This window comes from Hippocampus guttulatus, chromosome 9, assembly GCF_054856545.1.
Source record: "Hippocampus guttulatus isolate MCC_2025c chromosome 9, RoL_Hgut_1.0, whole genome shotgun sequence".
NCBI classification, from domain to species: Eukaryota; Metazoa; Chordata; class Actinopteri; order Syngnathiformes; family Syngnathidae; genus Hippocampus; species Hippocampus guttulatus.
Window position 1 is genome coordinate 16828734 of NC_141269.1, and position 21354 is coordinate 16850087.

The 21354-nt window shown below is 40.8% G+C and overlaps 1 protein-coding gene across 1 annotated transcript in view; it reads right to left on the reverse strand.

Annotated features, from left to right (window-relative positions):
• Positions 1-21354, reverse strand: part of dnah6 (dynein, axonemal, heavy chain 6) — a 47845-nt gene that overhangs the window by 14477 nt on the left and 12014 nt on the right. The window contains exons 31-58 of the mRNA XM_086119663.1: positions 19781-19918; positions 19523-19690; positions 19214-19362; positions 18547-18654; positions 17649-17775; positions 17228-17440; positions 16924-17145; positions 16701-16823; positions 14479-14661; positions 14190-14333; positions 13539-13760; positions 12357-12504; positions 11973-12130; positions 11445-11576; positions 11187-11358; positions 9774-9920; positions 9576-9649; positions 9012-9166; positions 7400-7631; positions 7178-7330; positions 5625-5765; positions 4706-4948; positions 4401-4568; positions 4069-4304; positions 3550-3694; positions 3213-3329; positions 1335-1458; positions 706-902 (exon numbers count right to left, since the gene is read on the reverse strand). Of these exons, the coding sequence (XP_085975789.1) occupies positions 706-902; positions 1335-1458; positions 3213-3329; positions 3550-3694; positions 4069-4304; positions 4401-4568; positions 4706-4948; positions 5625-5765; positions 7178-7330; positions 7400-7631; positions 9012-9166; positions 9576-9649; positions 9774-9920; positions 11187-11358; positions 11445-11576; positions 11973-12130; positions 12357-12504; positions 13539-13760; positions 14190-14333; positions 14479-14661; positions 16701-16823; positions 16924-17145; positions 17228-17440; positions 17649-17775; positions 18547-18654; positions 19214-19362; positions 19523-19690; positions 19781-19918 (4539 nt within the window). The remainder of the gene's footprint in view (positions 1-705; positions 903-1334; positions 1459-3212; positions 3330-3549; positions 3695-4068; positions 4305-4400; positions 4569-4705; positions 4949-5624; positions 5766-7177; positions 7331-7399; positions 7632-9011; positions 9167-9575; positions 9650-9773; positions 9921-11186; positions 11359-11444; positions 11577-11972; positions 12131-12356; positions 12505-13538; positions 13761-14189; positions 14334-14478; positions 14662-16700; positions 16824-16923; positions 17146-17227; positions 17441-17648; positions 17776-18546; positions 18655-19213; positions 19363-19522; positions 19691-19780; positions 19919-21354) is intronic.

Genomic DNA, 21354 nt, shown 5'->3' on the forward strand with positions numbered 1-21354 from the left:
CTGATATTTGGTCCAATAGATAAATTATCCCACACGGTATCCCAACATCATTTTACCATACTCAAAATAATTTACACATATGCAAAACATATTGCTAGCATGTGCTCCTATGAACCATAAGATGGATGTGTTACAGATAGATGGATGATATATATACAGTATATAAAACAATAAAAATAATAATTAGCAAAACACAATTCAAACTTCAGATCGTTGTAATTCTCTTCATAACTTTGGTGTGTTGGAGGAGCGAAACATCTAAAAGGTGCAGAATAGTGGACTTCAAGGACCAGAGTTTTGACATGTGTGGGTTGCGTGAAGTCATCAGCAGGTGAAGGCCTTTCATCCAGAGGCGGACGGATTTGAAATTGCGAGCTGACAGCCAATTAGTGTGATTCACATTTTGCATACAACGATTGATGGCCCGTTCATTCAAATCGTATCGACACATTTGTAACCTGTCTTTCAAAACTGTTATTTTCCATCGAAAATGAAAACAGCAAAAGTCATGCCAATATATACAAGTGGAGTGAAAGATCTATTTTCAAATTACAGCCCAATCTCATTCCTGCCACAGTTCTCAAAAATTCCTCAAAAACAATTTTCACAAAGACTCGACAACTTAAAACTGTGTTTGTTTTCACAGTTGCCCATACTGTAAGTTACACTATCTTGGCATACTCTGAATGAGCAGACTCTTCCTACCAGTTTTCTATAGTGAGAAGTGAAGGCTCCATAGTAGGCCACACAAGCAGCAGCGATGAAGACATTGCCCACAACATCGATGATCTGTTGGTCAAATGTCGCAACACTTTGCTCCCAGCGCACTTGTTCATCTCCTAAAGCCGAAGTGAGCTTCCCGGCTCTGGTCAACCGAGCCTGTGTCACTGCCATAGTGTTAACTGTGCAAAATGAAAGGAGTCAGACATAATGAGAGAAATTTGCTCAGAAAAAATTGCTTCTTGGTGTACATTCAAGAATTACCGTATTTTCCGCACTATAAGGCACACCTGAAAGCATTCAATTTTGTCAAAAGCAGACAGTGTGCCTTTTAATCCGATGCGCCTTATATATGGATCAATATTTTGATTTCTCAGACGTAGTATTTTAAATGTTCTGTAAAGCGCTTTGTTACAGCTGCAGCTGTTGTGAAAGCGCTATATAAATAAAGATATATTGTATTCTATTCTATTTTATGCGTCTTATATATGAAAACTGTTTTAAAATAGGTGTGACCTACACTCCGAAATGCCTTATAATGCGGAAAATACAGTAATCTATCGTTAAGATTAAAAGTTTTACTTTGATACAGGTAAAAAGGACATGACAATCACCCAATTCTTGCTTTTCATTAAGGCTGCTGTCATAAGATTCCTGTAGAACCCTGATCTTGTCTTCCACACTCTGGAGCAGTAGTTGCTTTTCCCTCAGTGTTGCCATTGTCATTTCCAGCTCCGCCTAGATTGGATATGTAGGTATAATTGAGTAGAAAGAAACATTGGACTGTGAGGGACATTGTAACTAAACTGTTTGAAGTGACTACTTTACATGCCGTCAATATTCGGGTCAAGGTGAAAATTTCGACTTCTGAAATATAAGAAATAACCTCTTCACATGCGTGAGCAGACAAGATTATTCTCGTATACAATGTAATTGTCATTAATTGGAAAACCTCCATCTTAACCGTGACGCACAGACAACCTCATGACACATATATACGTAATTACCGCTTCTTAAACAATGCCACTTACTCGCCGACGCAAGAAGCGAATCCACCTGTGGCCATCTTGCACGGGCACTCGCTAAGCTCGACTAACTTGAATAAACTGATTTGACTGCGGCGTATTCACATTATTTTCTGTCTCTAGGTAGAAAATGATGCAGTGTGTGGCATACCAACAAGTCTGGGAGAAACGTTACATGCACATTACATATGAAGTAATATTATTAGAAATGTTCTTGTATCAGGTATATCGCTGAGTGCTACTAAAACAACTGTAAATAGCACTGCGATTTATCCATTTTGTATTTATATTGCACTTAATTGGACGGTGTTTGTTTGTTTTTTCTTCTTCTTTCTGCCTACATTCTTGCTGCTGGAGGCTGTAAATTTCCCCAGTGTGGGACTAATAAAAGATATCTTATCTTATCTTATCTTAAAAGATTCGTCTGCAAACCCTCAACCATGAAATTAAATTAAAAAGCCCATCAGGACAAAATTCTCTGCAAAATGTAAATCTAATCTCAGTAAATCAGGATGCATGACACTGAGATAATGTACTCTGAATGGTCGATGCAGACAGTGAAGTTTGTTCTTCACACCGTACAGGGATCCTAGAGTAAAACACGCAATGATATGAGTATTTTCAGTGAAAACCGAACAGAAGTTGTCAGTAACAGTGGCAACGAAAGATTGCCCCCCTTTGGTTTCCACCCCGAAGGGCCAGTTGTTCAACACATATAAATCTGTGGATTCCACGCTTACAAGTAGTTCCTGTACTCAAAAGACCAACATTCCTTCTGGATAGAGCATGTGCAGAAGAAGAACACAAACCAATGTTCCTTTCAATGGAGATATTATGATACGCATTTATATAAGCGCATATTCGGATTAGAAAAAGAGTCACCCAGGGGTCTTAGCCATCCATCCATTTTCCGATCCACTTTATCCTCACAAGGGTTGCGAGGAGTGCTGGAGCCGATCCCAGCTGTCTTCGGGCAGTAGGCCGAACCCTGAACCGGTTGCCAGCCAATCGCAGGGCACACAGAGACGAACAACCATCCGCGGTCATGCTCACACTCACACTCACACCTAGGGACAATTTAGAGTGCTCAATCATCCTGCCATGCATGTTTTTTTCGAATGTGGGAGGAAACCGGCGTACCCGGAGCAAACCCATGCAGGCACGGGGAGAACATGCAAACTCCACACAGGAAGGCCGGAGCCGGGATCGAACTCACAACCTCTGCACTGTAAGGTCGACGCGCTCACCACTCAGACACCGGGCCGCCTGAAGAAGTCAAGTATGCTCCTTGCACATGCCTTGACCCGGGGTCTTATTCAGGTGGAAGATGAGCATATTTAGGGAAAGCGACATTTTGCTAATCTTCACATTTTGAAAGGGTTATTTGACTACATGTAAACATAGTCACTGAGTGCATGCAGCCCCATTGGGATTGGGCATGTCTAGACTGCACACTAATTTGCTTACCTGTGCCTTGGCAAATGCTTCTCTCTTTGGACCAACTTCCTTGAGGATTCTGGAGTATATGTCCATAGCCCGAACCCACATACACATAGATTTGCATGCTTTGGAGACCTTCTCCACCTAAAGGTCAAACAAAAAGATAAGGGCATAAATGAACGATGAAATCTCACTAACTTCCAAATTGAAAAGGTATATTTTAGTGACATGTATATAACCGAGAAGCCATTAATGAACTTCATTCCCTCTGTGACACTGTGTAGTGCTACTTTTATCAAAGCCAATATCCCTCCACTCAAAACAATCGCACAAAAAATATTTGGGATTAAAAATGCCAACAGACCTTATCGGGTACAAAGTCCGGGTTGTTAATGTATTTCTGCAGCTTTGCGAGGACTTGAGGCTTAATATTGTCCTTGTCGTAGTCAGTCAGAAATCGGGTAAAATTGGAATCACCCAGTAACTTTTTGGCATTGGGCCAGTCCGGTCTGTGCGAGGAAAAAAACTCAAAATGCAATTCAACACATTCAAAATAATGTCAATTTATGACAGAAAATTTTAAGTGGCCTGTGGTTCGTACTACCACGTATTTATGATTGTGACATTAGTTGTTCTTCAATCACTTTGGATTAAAAAGCAAAACAAAAACAGCATACCTGATCTAAACTGCCATTAAAATACATTAGGTTTCAGCAAAGGACTGAAACAGAACTAACTGTCAAATGTACGGTAAGTAGAGTAGCAGCATTTTTCATTTCATTTGTCACTTTATGTTAAAGGTTGGTTTTAGTTCTCTTGTCATATTGTTACTGCAATTTAGCTTTTTTTTTTTTTTTTTTAAGAGAGAGAGAAGCACACAAACTTGCAGTTGAGCAGGATGCAGACAGCCTCCATGACAGTCATGACCATGTCAGGAGGTTTGGTGAACACTTTGAGCTCAGAAATGTCAGCCTTGTCCAGAGCATTAAGAGCCTGGTTCGCACCCTCCAGGGCAGGCAGAGCCTCATTCAGGTCTCTTTGGGTATCATCAGCTATTGCCTGAGTATCTTCAGCCTTGACCTTTGCTATTGCCTCTTCTTCTTTCACGACCCTACGTGTCTGCACGGTTCAAAAGATACATTCATCATATAAGCTAAAAGTTGCATACGACAATTTATATATTCCATGGCACCTTCATTAAAGGGTATAAAATACCTCATCAGCACTCTCTTGGTCAACAGACAATTTTTCCATTAAAGCATCGACATCAATGCTTTTCTGTTTGAGAAGTGGCTCCAGAGCAGAAAGGTCCACTTTCATTGTGGCCACAAGCTCATTGGTCTCCAAAAGCTTAGTCAGACCACTCTTCACACGGTCCCTTGCCTATATAAAAATAAATATGAACATGGCAGTGTAATAATTAACTGACCTGATATTATATTGGCGTAACTCTTCAATTGACAAATTTTCGCTATTTTCAAGAGACATTTTTCCATTCATTTTTTTGAACTTGGCCTTACAAGCACTAGTTGTTGCCTCTTGTTGTCTAGCATGGACAGGTACAGGTTGATAAGTTCTAAGTAGGAGGTGGGCGTGGTGTAATAGCGACGTCTCAGTTCTGAGAAGAATCTTTCAGCCATGACAGAGACGCTGACATGTGTTTCCACACACAAATCTGAGAAGCTCTGCTTGAGTTCCTCCGTACCAAAGTCCACATTCTGGAAAAAGGCTTGAGAGACAGAAAGTAGAGCCTCACGGGGCCACTGAAAAAAAGGAGAATAGATGGAAATGACACACAACTTATAAGAAAGCAGATTTGGGTTTTGCATGTGCAGGCTACATTTCCACTTAGAGGTGGAACCTCTGTTATTGTAAATCACAGGATAATCTGTGAAACCCAATAGAGTTACTGTCATGAGTTGGGCTTGCATGGCTTCTTCTGAGGCAGGCTCACGAGTCTTGTAATGTAAAACATGATGGCAGCAACAAAATGAAACCTGAAGTCTCCAGAAACATTTTATCTCCAATGTAAACAAAATACAGCCAAAATGATTGGGTGATCATGCAGTAAGATAACCAGCAAAGCAAGAAATGCCTTTATTCACAGGGCTAAATTAATCTCTCAACTTAAACCCTATCGAGCATGCATTTTACCAGGTAAAGAGACCAAAGGAAATACCCCTACAAAATCCATGATGTGCTCTCTCTCTCTCTCTCTCACTCTCTCTCGGTATATATAATAGAAGGATCAATGGATATATTGGGGGGGGGGGGTAGCGAGACAGAGAGAGAGAGAGAGAGAGAGAGAAACTTCACATGCACATTATGTTTGTTTCTCATTTCCAGTTACAGTGCTACAGAAACTCTGTCAAGTATCTTTCTTTCTTGAGAAACATGAATTGCTGTGGCCAGAAAATGGCAGAGTGATTTTCTGCATACCTCCACAAACCAGTCAATGGTGCAGCAGTTGACCAGCGAGGGAAACATGCGACAGCGAGACCTGAAGGAATCACCGACTGGACTCATACACAGCACAATGTGGAGCTTCTCTCGTACACGAGAGATAAAATACTGAAACACCTGAAGATCACATACACACAACAACAATGTTTGAAAAAGCCACATAGTTACGGTGCGAGATATGATATCAAATCACCTTTTCAGTCATCTTTCTAATCTGATGTAATTCAATTTAAATGTGTTCCAGAGCTGTGTAACACGAAACATTCATTCATTCATTTGTAATTTGCAAATGTTCCATTGAGTGATTGTCTCAGAATAGATGAGCTGTCGGAAGTTTGTCTTAATTTGAGTCTGCAGTGGAGGGCAAGTCTGAAGAAAGGAGGTGGCTTCGAGTACAGTAATTCATTCATTCATCCATCCATTTTCCGAACCGCTTTATCCTCACTCGGGTCGCGGGGTGTGCTGGAGCCTATCCCAGCTGTCTTCGGGCAGCAGGCGGGGGACACCCTGAACCGGTTGCCAGCCAATCGCAGGGCGCACAGAAATGAACAACCATTCGCGCTCACACTCACACCTAGGGATAATTTAGAGTGTTCAATCAGCTTGCCATGCATGTTTTTGGAATGTGGGAGGAAACCAGAGTACCCGGAGAAAACCCACGCAGGCCCGGGGAGAACATGCAAACTCCACACAGGAAGGTGGGAGCTGGAATTGAACCTGGTATATCCGCACTCTGAAGTCGACGTGCTAACCACTGGACTACCGGACCGCCTTAACACGAAACAATCAATGAACAATTATAACCCAGTTTTTCACCTCACAAACAACTCAAACAACTTTTTATATAACCATATAAATAATGCTTGGGCAGCACGGTGATCAATTGGTTAGCGTGTCCACTTCACAGTTTAAAGGTCATGGCTTCTATTCCGCGCCCCAACCTTCCTGTGTGGAGTTCTCCCTGTGCCTGCGCGGGTTTTCACAAATGGGACAAGGCGATGCAATCTCGCTTTCGGATTCAAGATCACTTGAATCTGTCTCGGAGGACCATCTTGAATGGTCACATGATCCCAAACGATGATCATGATCAACACAAATTTAAGCAGTTATACCGATGGCACCAATCCCTTCTCCTCTTGAATGGAACTTCTGACATCACCACGACACCTCTCAAGTTTAACATTTTTCAACTCGAGGGCATGTCACGGAAAATGCCCACCTTGAACGTCGAAATGCGTTGGATTTATCAAAGGAGTAAAAAAGAAACACTATACTTCACTTCTGTATAGGGACATCTAAGTTGTCGCCCAAAATCCTTATTCCGCCCTTTATTACGGTCCAAAGAACTACTGTGCAGTATGTGCAAGATTTCATATCAACGAGTAAATTATTTGCTAAAGATCACCTTCCCAGCTAATTTGAAATCATCCGTTTGCATGTTAACATAGTGAATTATTTGTCGAACAATTGAATCTGTCATTACAGAATGATTGAAATATTTCTATGCTGCAGTGTGCGCATATGATTACCTCATCTCTGTTCTCCTCACTGATTCCAGCTTCTTTGGCTTTCGGGCGGGTTGCAGCTAGTACTTGTTCCAGCTCATCTTTTTCAAAGAGGTTGGGCACTTCACCAGAGTTCAACATGTTGTTGATATCCTCCAAAAACTCCTCCACAACAATCTTAAATATGCAGGTGAGCAGACACAGCTCAAGACGTGCATAATTTCACGATTTTCTTTTTCGTCATACCTGAGTATCGGTAAAGAGGAAGACAGTATCCTTCCTTTCCACCCCAGCCATTCTGTAGAGCCTTCTCAAGTCTTCGTGGAAGCTTTCGTAGTTATAGCCTCGACTGAGCTCAATCTCAAAGCATTGGTAGTCACAAATGTGAGATGCTAATCGGGTGAGCGACTGCTTGCCTGTGCCCCCCACTCCTACCAGTAGGCCGTTGCCTCGCTCCAGGCGAACCATCCGAGCGATTCTAAAACGTGTAATCGGCAAACTCAGTCTTAGCGGTCTTTCTGGTTCAAAATGATGTTTACAGTGCCACGAAAGAGTATTTGCCCTCTTCCTGATTTCTGTGTTCTTTGCATATTTGTCACACTTTTCATCAAACCAATTTTAATGTCACATTGAGACAACCCAAGGAAATAAAAAAAAAAATGCAGTTTCTAAATGCCAATTTAATTTACTAAGGCACAAAAAAGGAACATCCAAACCTGTCTGTCCCTATGTGAAAAAGTAATTGCGCCCTAAACCTACTAATGGCTTGTGCCACCATTGGTAGCAATAACTGAAATCAAGCGTTTGCGATAGTTGGTGATCAGTCGTTCACATCCCATGGATGCCATTTTTGGCCAGTGTCTTTTTTTAGAGTCATGAACACTGACCTGAACTGAAGGCAGCGAGGTCTGGAGTTCTTTGGATGTTGTTCTAAGGGTCTTTTGCAAACTTCTGGATGAGTTGTTGCTTTCTTGGAGTAATTTGAGCTGGTCGACCAGTCCTGGGAATGACTGCCAATGTTCCCAGTTTTCTCCATTTGTGGATAATGGCTCTGACAGTGGTTCGCTGGTTATAACGGCTTTAGAACCTTTTCCAGACTGATGGATTTCAATAACTTTTATTTTCATTTCTTCGAATTGTGGCATGATGCGTTTGTTTCCTGAGATCTTTCAGCACACTTCACTTTGCCTGACAGATTCTATTTAAAAGATTTCTTGATTCAACAAATATGGTGCAAGAATGTTGCCTGTGAAATTGAACTCGGCTTTCCAAAAACTGTTGTTAGTCACAGTTACTTTGTGATTTAACAAGAGGGTTGGGGGTGGGGGGTATTACTTTTTCACATGGGGAGAGGAAGTTTGAGATTTTTTATTTTTTTTGGTGCCATAATAAATTAAATCGGCATTTAGAAACTGTATTTAGCATTTCCTTGGGTAGTCTCTGTGTGATATTAAAATAGGATTGATTAACTGACATGCAAACATAACACAGAAATCAGGCAAACACTTTTTCATAGTACTGTAAGTGTTTAGGTGTCTGCATTTCAAGTATGAACGTGGTCAACTCAACTCAACTGTATTTATCGAGCACTTTAAAACAACCACCGCGATATACAAAGTGCTGTACATGGAGCAAAAATAATTCATACAACAACACAAGACAGTAAAATTAAAAATCAATCTTGCATTTTATGTATGCATTCAATAAAATCATGTTGTTGGATAGAATCATGATGAGAGTTGCAGTGCATCCGTATCAATGTTTTTAGATTACGGTTTTACGAGTATGATATCTATAAATTTTGGGGCCCAAGACACAAACAAGATCAGTGTTAGGGGGAGTGCTTGAGCACAAGTACCTGGAAACATGCTCAATTGCATCCTGGAAGAATACCAGCTTGCTCTCCTTCGAGTAAGTCATATTGTAGTCACACAAATAGTCCAGAAGAACAGATTGGATCTTATCCAGGTCTGTAAGATCTTCATACAGGCGGTCTTCCTTTTCTGCACCCACCTAAAAGGCAAAACTTGTTGAGCTGAATAATGGATGCAAAACTTGATGTCCCTCAAAAACGGAACACAATTTGGTGACTCGGAATGAGCTGATCTCCCCCATCTGTAATTTTATGAGATTTTGTGTGTGTGTGTGTGTGTGTGTTCATCTGGCTTTTTTGGCAATTTTTCCACATCAATTACATTTGCTCTATGTCAAATTCTTTTAATTAATTGTTCCAAAATAAATATTCATCTCTACATGACAGTGACTTGTTTAAATGCTGTATGTATGTAAAGCATTAGCAGTACAACATGTAAAAGTTTTATCATTCATATCAATTCATTTCAAAACCCGAACTAATCAAGTGATAAACACACTCTGAAATGGATGGAATCGAAAGGATAGGAATCGGTGTTAAGAATCATACCTTGATGAAGTCCCCAAATATGATGGGCTCATTCACAAAGTATGAGGGATCCAAGTTAATCCCAAAATATTTGGCTAAACAAAAGAGACATGAGTCAAAGGTGACATATTAACATGTAGAATAATGATGATCCGACTCTTGATATTTGCACGTTTCAAACAAGAATTGGGGTCGCGTATGAAGTAAGACTGTCCTTACTGGCTGTCTCACACACAATTGTGTTAAAATACTCTTTGTCTTGGCCATTGATGAGTCGATCATGGAAAACCCGCTGACATTCATGGCAGAACAGACGAAAAATCTGAGTCTTATCTCGCACTTGACTTGCTTCACATTGCAGCATGCCTGGAAAAAAAAGACAGTGAGAGAAGACTTCATATCGGCACAACCGTACATCCGAGGCCAGTAAGATCGCTTGGCTCCACCAAAGGCTTTCAAGACGAAGCCAAAACTCTTATTCCCCTTGTTTTTTATATTAGTATTATTCTCCATTCATCCATATTATAATCTGCTTATTCTCACAAGGGTTGCAGGTGTGGCTAGAACCTAACCCAGCTCTCTTCGAGCAGTAGGCGGGGTCCACCCTGAACTGGTTGCCAGCCAATCACAGGGCACACATAGACGAACAACCAGTCACGCTCACAGTTTAGAGCAGGCATGTCCAGCTTTGGGCCTGGAGGGCCGCCGTCCTGCCTGTTTTCCGTCTCTCCCGCTGCAACACACCTGATTCAGATGATCAGCTCATCAGCCAGCTCTGAAGCAGCATTAGAACCATCCTGATGATTTGAATCAGGTGTGTTGCTCCTGGGAAAGCTGGAAAACAGGCAGGACAGCGGCCCTTGAGGACCGACTTTGGACACCCCTGGTTTAGAGTGTTCCATTAACCTGCCATGCATGTTTTTGAATGTGGATAGAAACCGGAGTATCCAGAGAAACCCACGCGGGCACAGGGAGAACATGCAAACTCCACACAAGAAGGCCTGAGCCGCAATCGAACCCTGTACCTTTGCACTGTGAGGCACACATGCTCACCATTCGTCCACTGTGCTGCAAAATTATTATACAGTCAATCTTCGTTACAACATGCTTTGAGGGATATGACGAATCTGTACATCATGATGGTAGTTCATTGTAACCATTTCCAATAAAATGGCCGCCAACTAGGTCGTATGAACATTGATTAATGTAAAAACATGAACATCTAATACAGTATAAATTTGTTGATTACAAATACATTTATATGAAGAAAAAAATACTTTATAAGGAATGAAAAAATCAACAGGAGCGTCAACAGTAGCGTTTCATCTCTGACAACGTTCAAGTCAGCGAATGTTACCCGCCAGAGGCAAGTGCCAGTGTCGCCGACGAAGCCAGCTGTCATCAATTGAGGATGTGCCGCGCCCCGAAGCCGTTTACTCACAACGAAAAACAAAATTGAGATATTGTGACAAGGTATGGCATTGGACAAAGGGGCACTGCGGCTAGAAATTTCCCATGGTTTTGGGAATGACTCCAGATAAGTCAAGCACACAACAATACCTACACGTTTACACGGAAAATGTATGCATACAACTGTAGGCAAGGATGTATTTACGCATACGCAATGCTCACCCTGGACACACTTGGAGAGGTCCCTGAGATTGAAGACATAGTGAGACTTGGCTGGAGTGGGAAGCAGATCCACACTTAAGCGGTTGTAAATCTCCACGGCTGAATCCACGATCTGTTTTGCACAGTCCTTCACGGGTTGGGGAAACTCTTTGAGGAAACCAGACAAGATCGCCTGGAGGAAAGCCAAGGGGGGAAAGAAAAAAAAGATCAGCAGAGTGAAGTACCTTATGAGTGTGCTTGAGTGATGTGTATCCTGACAATGATTATCTGTTTGAGGCTTTGTTCTGAGGGTGTGGGCAGACAAAGCATGCTGAAGTGGCGAATGAAACGGGGGGTCACAGGGTTGCGTCCTCCTCCTGGTGGAGCGCATGCTGCAGCGATTGTCATGTCCTGGAGAAGAAAGTGAGTCAAGTGCCAAGGCAGGGAAACAGGCTCTGCATTTTTTTTTCTTTCAATAATCAACCATAGTTGATTTTTTGTTCATGGCATTCCATTGAACAGAAACATGACCTCTTACGTTCTCCACTTCTCAAGGTTCTTGTTTTCTTTCCACATTATCAATTGATATTTTTTATGCATGTAAATAAGCTCAGTTTTGAAGTTACAAAGATTGAAGTTTGTGTAGAAACTTGGCAACAGTTTTTTTTTCATTAATGATAAGATACCCTTTTGTCCTCTAAAGGACATGAAATAAACTGTCTCTCACCATGCTGACTATTTAGCACATGCCTACAGGCACAATCATTTCTATAAAGTTGTTCACATGGTATTTGCACAATAGCGTACCTGTATCTCCTTCCAGAAGAAAAACTCCCTGTCATAAAATCCAGAGAAGTCCTGGAACTGACGTAGAAGTTCAATAGGGGGTTGAGAGCCATAACTGTCCAATTTGGGCATGTTCAGATCGTCCACAAACACCACTATCCTCTTGTCCTTAGGCGCACCTGCGCAAGTGAGAAGGAACAGGATTAGGAAACGAGGTCAGTGAAACGAGTGAAAAGAGATCACAAAGAATACGTTTCGATTGAGTGGGGATACGCAAGTGAAAATAAACATGTGGCTTGCAATTAAACAAATGATTGTGGGAATAGACAAAGTGAAGATACTAGTGGTTGTAAAACTGTTATCATGTTTTTTTTCTGAATGGATCACAATCAGTGGACTATTTACCAAGCATGTTCTTCCTCTTTTTCTCCAGCTTAGACTCAATGATTTCTTGTGTGCGGGCAGAAGATGTCTGAGCGGAGAAGTTGATATAGACAGGAATGTAGCCACGACTTTCCTGAATACTGTTGAGAAGGCCCCGAGCTATCACCGACTGGAAGAGACACAACATCGTTCAGGGTTCCCATGGCTTAAAGCACAGGTGCCCGGGGGCCAAATCCGGCCCACCACGTCATTTTATAACATAAGATAAGATAAGATAAGATATCCTTTATTTGTCCCACACTGGGGAAATTTACAGCCTCCAGCAGCAAGAATGTAGGCAGAAAGAAGAAAAAACAAACAAACACCGTTCAATTAAGTGGCCCTCAATTTATGTGGCCCGTAAAAGCAAATCATGTCAGTCAACTTCCATGATACTTGCTAAATACATGTCAAATTGTCATGTGCAATAAAGAGCATTGAGATTTTGCAATAATTTTGTTTCCCTGTTTACACTCACTCACAAACAAACTATTATAGTTGACTTGACTGATTTCAAAAGTGGTAATCCAGCAATTTGTTGTGTACAGGTAATAATACGATGAGACAATGAAACATTTATTTGGTTTCATTGTCATAAAGGCCCTCCGAGGGAAGATGTAACTCCAAAGTAGTTTGACACCCCTGGCTTAAGGCAATTCAATTCAAGGCTGACTGCGACTTATTAAATCCATTTGAAATGTACGGTAATTTGTCAGCCAATTGCAGGAATCATGAGTTATTCCATAAATTATTTTTTTAAGAGTGTTCATTTGTTTTGAGATTTTGTTGTGTTTGAACACTTTTGAAAGATTGATCTAATACATTTATTGACAAACAGGGCCTTGCTTTTTGATTCATAGATTCAATGTTCTACAAGACTTTTTAAGAATCTGTGGGAACCCCACCGTTTTAAATCACACACATTTCTTTGATCTTTGCATTCTGCATCCACTATAAAGTGGAGAGAATTCTGAGGAATGACAAAACGGCAGTAGATGCAATACAGACTTGCTGGGAACCAAGCCAAATGCCCACTGGTTTAAGTACAAGGCAAACAGTTGTGGTCGTCATAAAAATACAACCAAAATAACAATTACCCTTTTGGATCTGGTCTACCTCTGAAACAGTGTATACTTACTATATATATTTTTTGATACTACTTGCCTTCCCCACTCCTGTGGAACCGGTGAAGAGGACAGAATGGCGTACTGAGAGCAGTTTCTCCATCAGATAGCCATAGCGAACGGTATCGGCAGTGGGAACCAACATCTCGAAGAAGGCTTGTTCACTGTCGTATGAAAATAATGGAATTATTTTCTCCCACTGGACAAAAGAATTCTTGCTGAAGTTGATGAACACATCCCAGAGGGCTCCATTGGTAGGAAGCTATCAAGACAAAATGAAAATGCAACAACTAAAACACATGCAAACACTTAAAGGTACAAAATATTCTTCATTAAGTAAACTTTGACACGCACTTTGTAAAGCATACACTGTCACTTTTTTTGCTCAAATATTCGATATAGTCTCCATTCTTACATCATCTGAATTTATTGAAATTGAGTAAAATTTCAAACCATGCATGCTCAGCCTTTGTTTTATCAAATAAAGGAAACTACCCTTTATTTCTATTTGCTCTCAGGTTGAGGCGCACATCCTTTTTACCAACAGAGATCTTTTTGCCTGGTTCTTTTACAAAAGCAGTGTTCTGCACATGAAAACAACAAACAATAAACATATTCTTTCAAATTACCAAATAAAAGTTCAATCCAATTTATAACAATCATGTCTACCTGTGAATATGTTCTGCAGTACCTTGGCATTGTTGTTGTCTTTGAATTGCTCTCTGACAAAATTGTCAAAATCATCCCAGTGACCACTGGGCAGGTTGCCTCCTACTGCCCATAAGTAGCAAAATATGAAGGTCTGACATAGTACATCAGTGAGGCGCTTGGAATCCTGCCATGCACCAACACATACCAAACATGTTACAAGGGAATGGAATGTTACAGGACAAAGTACAAGCAATGAACCACTTGATATATCCATCGTATTTATCCAGTCCTTGATAACAGTTTACGGATATTGCATCAGAACCAAGTACCATATTAAAGTCTGGTCCATCTTTGCCGAGCAGTAGTGCCTCCATCAGCGAACAAAGAGTGCAGACTTTACTTATGTCCACCTGGCGAATTGCTTGGATGCAGCATTTCCATATAAACTGGAGACCATCTTCCACGTAAAGTTGAAATAACTCAAGCAATAACGTCTTCACCGAGTCTGGAAGCTTGAAGGACAGCATGATGCAAAAGAACACAGATATTTACAGTGAGATTAGAAATTTGGGCAGATTTGTAATCTTCATTTACATTGTCTGGACAGATCAACAAGCTATCTAATTGAAAAAAGCAGTAAATAACACTACCATATTTTCCACATTAAAAGGCACACTGGATTATGAGGCGAACCTTCAATGAATGGCCTATTTTGTAATTTCTTTCATACATTGGGCACACTGCATTATAAGACGCAATCTACAATGCATCCATTAGATGTAGCTGCACTCAAATACCAACAGAATGAACAGATGTCAGTCAAATTTATTTAATAAAGCAGGGACACAGTTCACTTAACCAACAGCAAGTTATAACATTGACTCGTTAACGTTGAACTCTCTTGCCGTTGCTCTATTTCCATGTTCAACTGCGTAACCGATCGCCTTAAGTTTGAACTCTGCTTTCTAAGCATGTCTTGAGCAAGGAGCCATTTTGGGGTCGAAATATTACCGTAATGACCGTACACAAGGCGCATCGGATTTAAGGCGCACTGTGAGCTTTTAAGAAAATGGAAGGCTTTTAGGTTTGCCTTTTAGTATGGAAAATACGGTACATATTTGATTTAATCTTAAATGACCAGAAATTGAGAGTGACTGAACAAGAGTGTCTCTCCATTTGTCATTTTAGCATCTGTTAACCTCTATATCTTGGGTTTGACATTAAAAGAGGAATATGCGACCAACAATCAACATTTCATATTCGAGTTTCCCGTATTTACAGTACATCTGAATGTGATCAACAACTGAGCAGATGGCCATTTTTCATGTGAGCAAAACTATTGAAAATATCCATCCATCTATCGATTCTCTCATCTCCTGAACCTCACAAGGGTTGCGGGTGTGCTGGAGCCTATAACAGCTGTCTTCGGGCGGTAGGTGGGGTACACCCTCAACTGGTGCGAGACAATCGCAGGTCGCACAGACGAACAAATATTCACACTCACAATCACACCTCGGGAAAGTTTAGAGTGTTCCATTAGCCTGCCATGCATATTTTGTAATGTAGGCGGAAACCGGAGTACCCAGAGAAAACCCACGCACGCATGGGGAGAACATGCAAATTCAACACAGGAAGGCCGGAACCGGAATCGAACCCTGCACCACAAGTCTAGCATGAAGTGTGGTCTAAATCTGCGCAGAGGCAGGTTAGATCTTGAGTTGGTATTTTTGCAGACGCGTGCACAGCATGACGGATTTTAAAAAGGTGGTTTTGCACCCTGACACGCCTGAACACAGTGGACTTGATTCTTTCCCAATCAAAACAGTGCCTTTCATTCCTTTTAAATATGGCGCACAAGAAGCACACTCATCGTCCTTGACGTAGGAAGAAGCTGAATTGCTTTAGTCCAACAGCAAGTCTAAGCACACAAAGTGCATTGATAAGAAACGACAAGTAGACCTCCATGGGCAGATGATGTAAAGCTCTGCTTGGAAATCACAGACATGCGCTATGAAGGGGGCATTTGGAGACTGCTTTCAATCCCTGATCCTAAGTGTTTCTCTCTTGTCTCAAATTCACCTGATGATGCTAAACCCACACAATCGTAGAGGGGAGGCCTGAAAGCTCAAGGATGTTTAGAAGCCAGTCCTGATGGACACATTTGTGCATCCCCTAGGATATACAAGTAATTGCCAGATTTCAACTTGAAAGGTGCACAAGGCAAATGTACAAACAGTATCCCATATATAATTCTGTGTTTGATTTAGTTCATTACGGTTCATATTTGTTTGCATTTTTGCAAATGTGCGTATGTTTGGCAGGTATACACTGGTGTAGTATGCTATTCGACAAATATCACTCTGTAGTGGGGACACTAACCAGACTTAGTCGGAATGAAATGTGCACAGTGGGAACAAAGCTTATCTTGTTTTATAACCCACATGGGGAATTATGGAAAAAAATATTTACATATACTGTATATATACAGGTATATATATATATATATATATATATTTTTTTTTTTTGCCAGAAATTTTGGACCCAATCCTACTTTGGATCCTAGACCACTGAGCCATGTCTGGACATAGGGCATCCACTTGAGTTCATCTGGGTCAATGTAGACCATCCCACAGCGACTGACAGTGGCTGGAGAAGCCACAGCCAAATCCTGGACCTGAAAGAGGCATTTTAAAATGTCTCTGGTCATAATGATGGAAGAACAAACATGCATCAGATGGGTGCAGGTCAAAGTATGGTTCTGCAAAAGCTGTTACCTCAAAGACCATGTGTATAGATGGTGAAAGTTTGATCCGCTCACTGTTCGCCAGACAGAGCATCTTGTTGTCATCCAGCACGGTATTCATGTTCTCAATCCACAGGGCATCAACTGGCCCATCACAAATAACCCACTTGTGGTCATCGCTGGTGTCGTCAACGGCATCACGGACACTGAGCGCCATTAATCCATCACGCCATTCAAGGGTTAGCGTGTTCACCTAAGGCAGATTATTTTTGAAAAACAAACAGAAAGTTGGTGAATGTGCCAAAAGGCCATGATGTCCCCACCGTTCATCGTACCTCTCCATAGAGTTCTCCCATTGTGACAGATTTGGGGTTGAGAACATAGGTCTTCACAGGCTGAAAAAAAGGGTTGTCTTCCCTGTACTCGGAGTCATAAAGGGTATCCAGCGTATCTGCCAGGATGGTGTAAACTGTGGTTTTTCCACCACCGGTGGGTCCAACCAACATGACACCGTGACGGACGATCATGGTCTCATACAGTTGGATAACCTAGTGTTCAAGACACAGGGGCATAAGCGGCAAACACCAGTGCTATCCATCCAGCAGTATGAATCGAAAGGGCTTGGGCCAGCTCATACAATACAAACTGATGACAAGAATACTGTTTCATCACTATTCATTGCCATCTGATTAAAACTGTATTTCCTTCCAGGTTGAAAAAGAAACCGGTGTTGATAATTCCCTTTGACATTTGTACCTTATTAATCATGGTGGCCAGAGGCTGCAGGTTTCGCTTCACTATACAATCCACAATGGTTGAGTGCAGTACGCCATAGTCATGCTCAGGGATGGCCACGCCAGGGAACAGGTCAGACAGGATGCCACTACAAGATTTGTATGCAAGTTAATGAATATACACAGTTCATACACAAAGTATTCAAAGTGCTTCACTTGTTTCACATTTTGTAATGTGACAGCATCATGCCCAAATGAACTTTTTCTCCCGTCAACATTTTTAGATTTTTCGCAAATAAAAAGAGTATGCCATGAGCCTCAAAATGGAGCTAAAAGAGCTCTAAAGTGTTCTTGAAATCATCCTGAGGCGACAGTTTCTCTTTTAGCAGGAGAATGACCTGGAGCACACTGCCAAGATGGCTCCAGGATAACTCTGTGACTGTTCTTGAGTGGCCCAGCCAGAACCAAGACTTGAATCTGATTGAACATCACTGCAGAGAACTGAAAACGGCTGCACGTAGAGCTTCGCCATTCAAACCTTGTGGAGCTTGAGGGGTGTTGCAAAGAAGACTTGGCAAAACTACCCAAAGCTCAAGCAGGTGTGTGTGGCATCATATTAAAGAAAAAAAAAGACTTGAGACTGGAATTGCTGCCAAATGTGTAAGTATTGAACAAAAGCTGTGACTTTGTCTTTTATTTTTGATACATTTGCAGTAATTTTAAAAAAAAGTTTCATTTGTTATCATTATGGGGCGTTGTGGGTAGAATTTAGAAGAATAAAAATGACAGTAATTCATTTTTGAAATCAGGATCTAACATAATAAAATGTAGAACAAAAGTGAAACACTGTATATTCGGCAATGGAAAGAAACACCTTTTATCCATTACAAAATATGAAATAAAACTAGTAGTACAATTACCCGAACAGTTCTGCATCATCTGTGAGGAATTTTGGCAGGTTGGAATCCCTAAGAGCTCGAATGAGAACCACATCCTCAATGAGGTCAGGATTGTGTCGTTTCAAAGACCTGATGGCAGATCATGAGATGATATGCACACGTGCACAACAAGCATGACTAGTTTCTGTAGCTTGCATGGCACCTCTTGACAGAAGGCAGCACTTTGACTGAAGGCACTCGATACATCAACGTATTATTATTATTATTTTAGTAATGCATAAATGCAAACCTAGATCAATTTTGTTATGTTTGTAAGGCGTTAGTACTTCTTCCAAAGACAGTTAATTAGTATCATGGCATTATTCATGAGATGTGTTCATGCAATCAAAAAAAATAAATAAATAAAAAAAAAACTGATGTTATATACTCCATGATGTCAGCCCCTTAAAATAATGCCCCAAGTCAAAGACAAAAAATATATATATATTTTGCCTTAAGCATCCCCACAGGATGCTGGACACCTTTGCTAAAATCAGCTACATCCTTTGTAAAACAGATCGCTCATTTGTAGCCTAAAATAAAATAATTCTTAAATCGAATCTAATCAGAATTTGGTTCAGTTTTCTGTGTTTTCTGAAAACAACCTGAGTCATTATTTTAGGAGGGTGACAATGTGTGATTCTCTGACCCTGCCATGACAAGAACAGATTTGACGGCTCTCATTCCAAAGTCATAGTGGTCCTGCTGGGACAGCTGCTCAGAGCACAGCTTGTACATTTGGGTCATCTTCCTTGCTAGAGTTTTACTGGACTCAAATCCCTCTGAGTATAAAATCACCTGCAATGAGAGAAAGTGGGATAAAAGTACAAACACAGGTACCGAGGCCAAAATGCAGTTTAGCAAATGGTAGGCAATGTGGGTTTTTTTTGTATTCCACTGGAATATTGTGAATAAGTAGCTCAACGTTAAAATCCGGCATAGAAAGTAAAATTGTTACCTCAGCAATGAGTGCATAGTTGGGCACCATCATAGCGACGGGCCTAAAGAGAGATTTAAGATTATCAGGTAGCTCTGATCTTCCAGCATAGCCTGGGTTCATGGTAATAAATGCCGCACAGGTCATCACCAGCTTGATTTCTCGGCCCTCAAATCGAAACTTTGTCATCTAAGAAAGAATGTCGTCACACGCTACCGAAATGATACTTGGTGCAAAAATATCTTGTTTGTGGTAGCATTTCTAAATATTTGTCCATACCTTCGCAGCTTTAGCATTCCGGATGGTTATGAGCTGCTGCGCAATGACTGACAACACCTCAATATCGATTCGATTAAACTCATCAAAACAGCACCAAGCACCAGACTGAGCAAGTCCACTGAAGAAACGCCCCATCATCTGATGGAGAGATTGAATAAGGGAGCGAAAATAATATCAACAATTGTTTTAGATGATTATCATAAATGATATTTTCATATTAGAGATGGCATCTGATGCATATTTCTCCTGGCACTCAGCCTTCCTCCTCATGTAGATGTTGAAACTCTAAATTGCCATTAAGTCTAAATGCTTGCTGTAAAACCTGTCGAGCATCCTGAGCAGGAATATGTGAAGGTGGTTGGGAGTATACATCAAAACGGCAACTCTTGCATCTTCAAATGATATACAGGCAGAAACAATCCACTGATTTACAATTTTTCCTTTTATGTATTTTTCACTTTTTTTTTAACCATTTTAATGGATGAGAGGAAATGTCATCCATCAATCCATTTTTTTTTTTTTTTTTTTTAAACTGCTCCTTGCACTTATTTGGGTCAGGATTAAGCGAGACTATCGCATGTGTTTTTGGGTGAGATGCGGGGTACACCCTGGACTGGTCTCTTATTGGCCAACGAGGGAGTTGATATCGAAGAGGGGCTCCTATCTCAACATGTAATGTGATCTGAAAATGTGTTTTTAAACTATACATAGTTGTTTTTTTTAATGACGGTGCTAATGACACAAATTTGTTTTTCTGATGAGAAATTTGGCCAGTCCTGTTGTCACCGTGGTGGGGGTTTTTTTTCCAATAAAATCCAGATTATCATTACTGTAGTACTAATATGAATTGATTGGCAAAAAATGTGTTTACTGTCAATCAAACTGACAATTTAGGAATACGAAGACAGTATATGTCAGATAGTTTCGAAAAATTGTGTGTTGATGGCAATATGTGAATAGGTATTTGTCAATTGATGCCAATGTCAATTTATGATTTTAATAAACTCATAAATGAACACATAAAGCAAGCATTATGTTGGCCTGACAACTAGAAGGGAAGGACGTTGTGGGAAAATCTAAAATACACAACAAAGTACCGGTACAGCATTTGATAGTTCACTATGATGAAATGCAGCATGGCATGAGACTTGATTGCTTTGGCAACGGTGCCATCAAACAGAGTCAAGAGAGCTAACTGGTTTAGTTGTCTACTTGCAAAGGGGCTCCAAAACCATGTGATTGCAAATCTCCTGTACGCAGCCCTCTTGAATTCCCCATTCAAGCATGGCATCATGTCTCTAGTGCTTTGGAAATTGTGTTTAACCTTCCTGTGACTCGTACATCTCAGCCAGATCCCATTTGGCATTTATTCTTTACAACTGCAATTTCGTTGACCACTGGAATTGCTGGTAAGTGTGCTGACCACGATTTATAATTTTTTTGACTGTAGTAACTGTCCTGATTGATCTGGATTTTTCTCCAAGAGCCATTTTCTGACAATGTTTGCTTTTGTTCACAGAACTAAATAAGTATTCTTTTCATGTTAAATATAAAAGTCCTATTTCCTTCTCCTT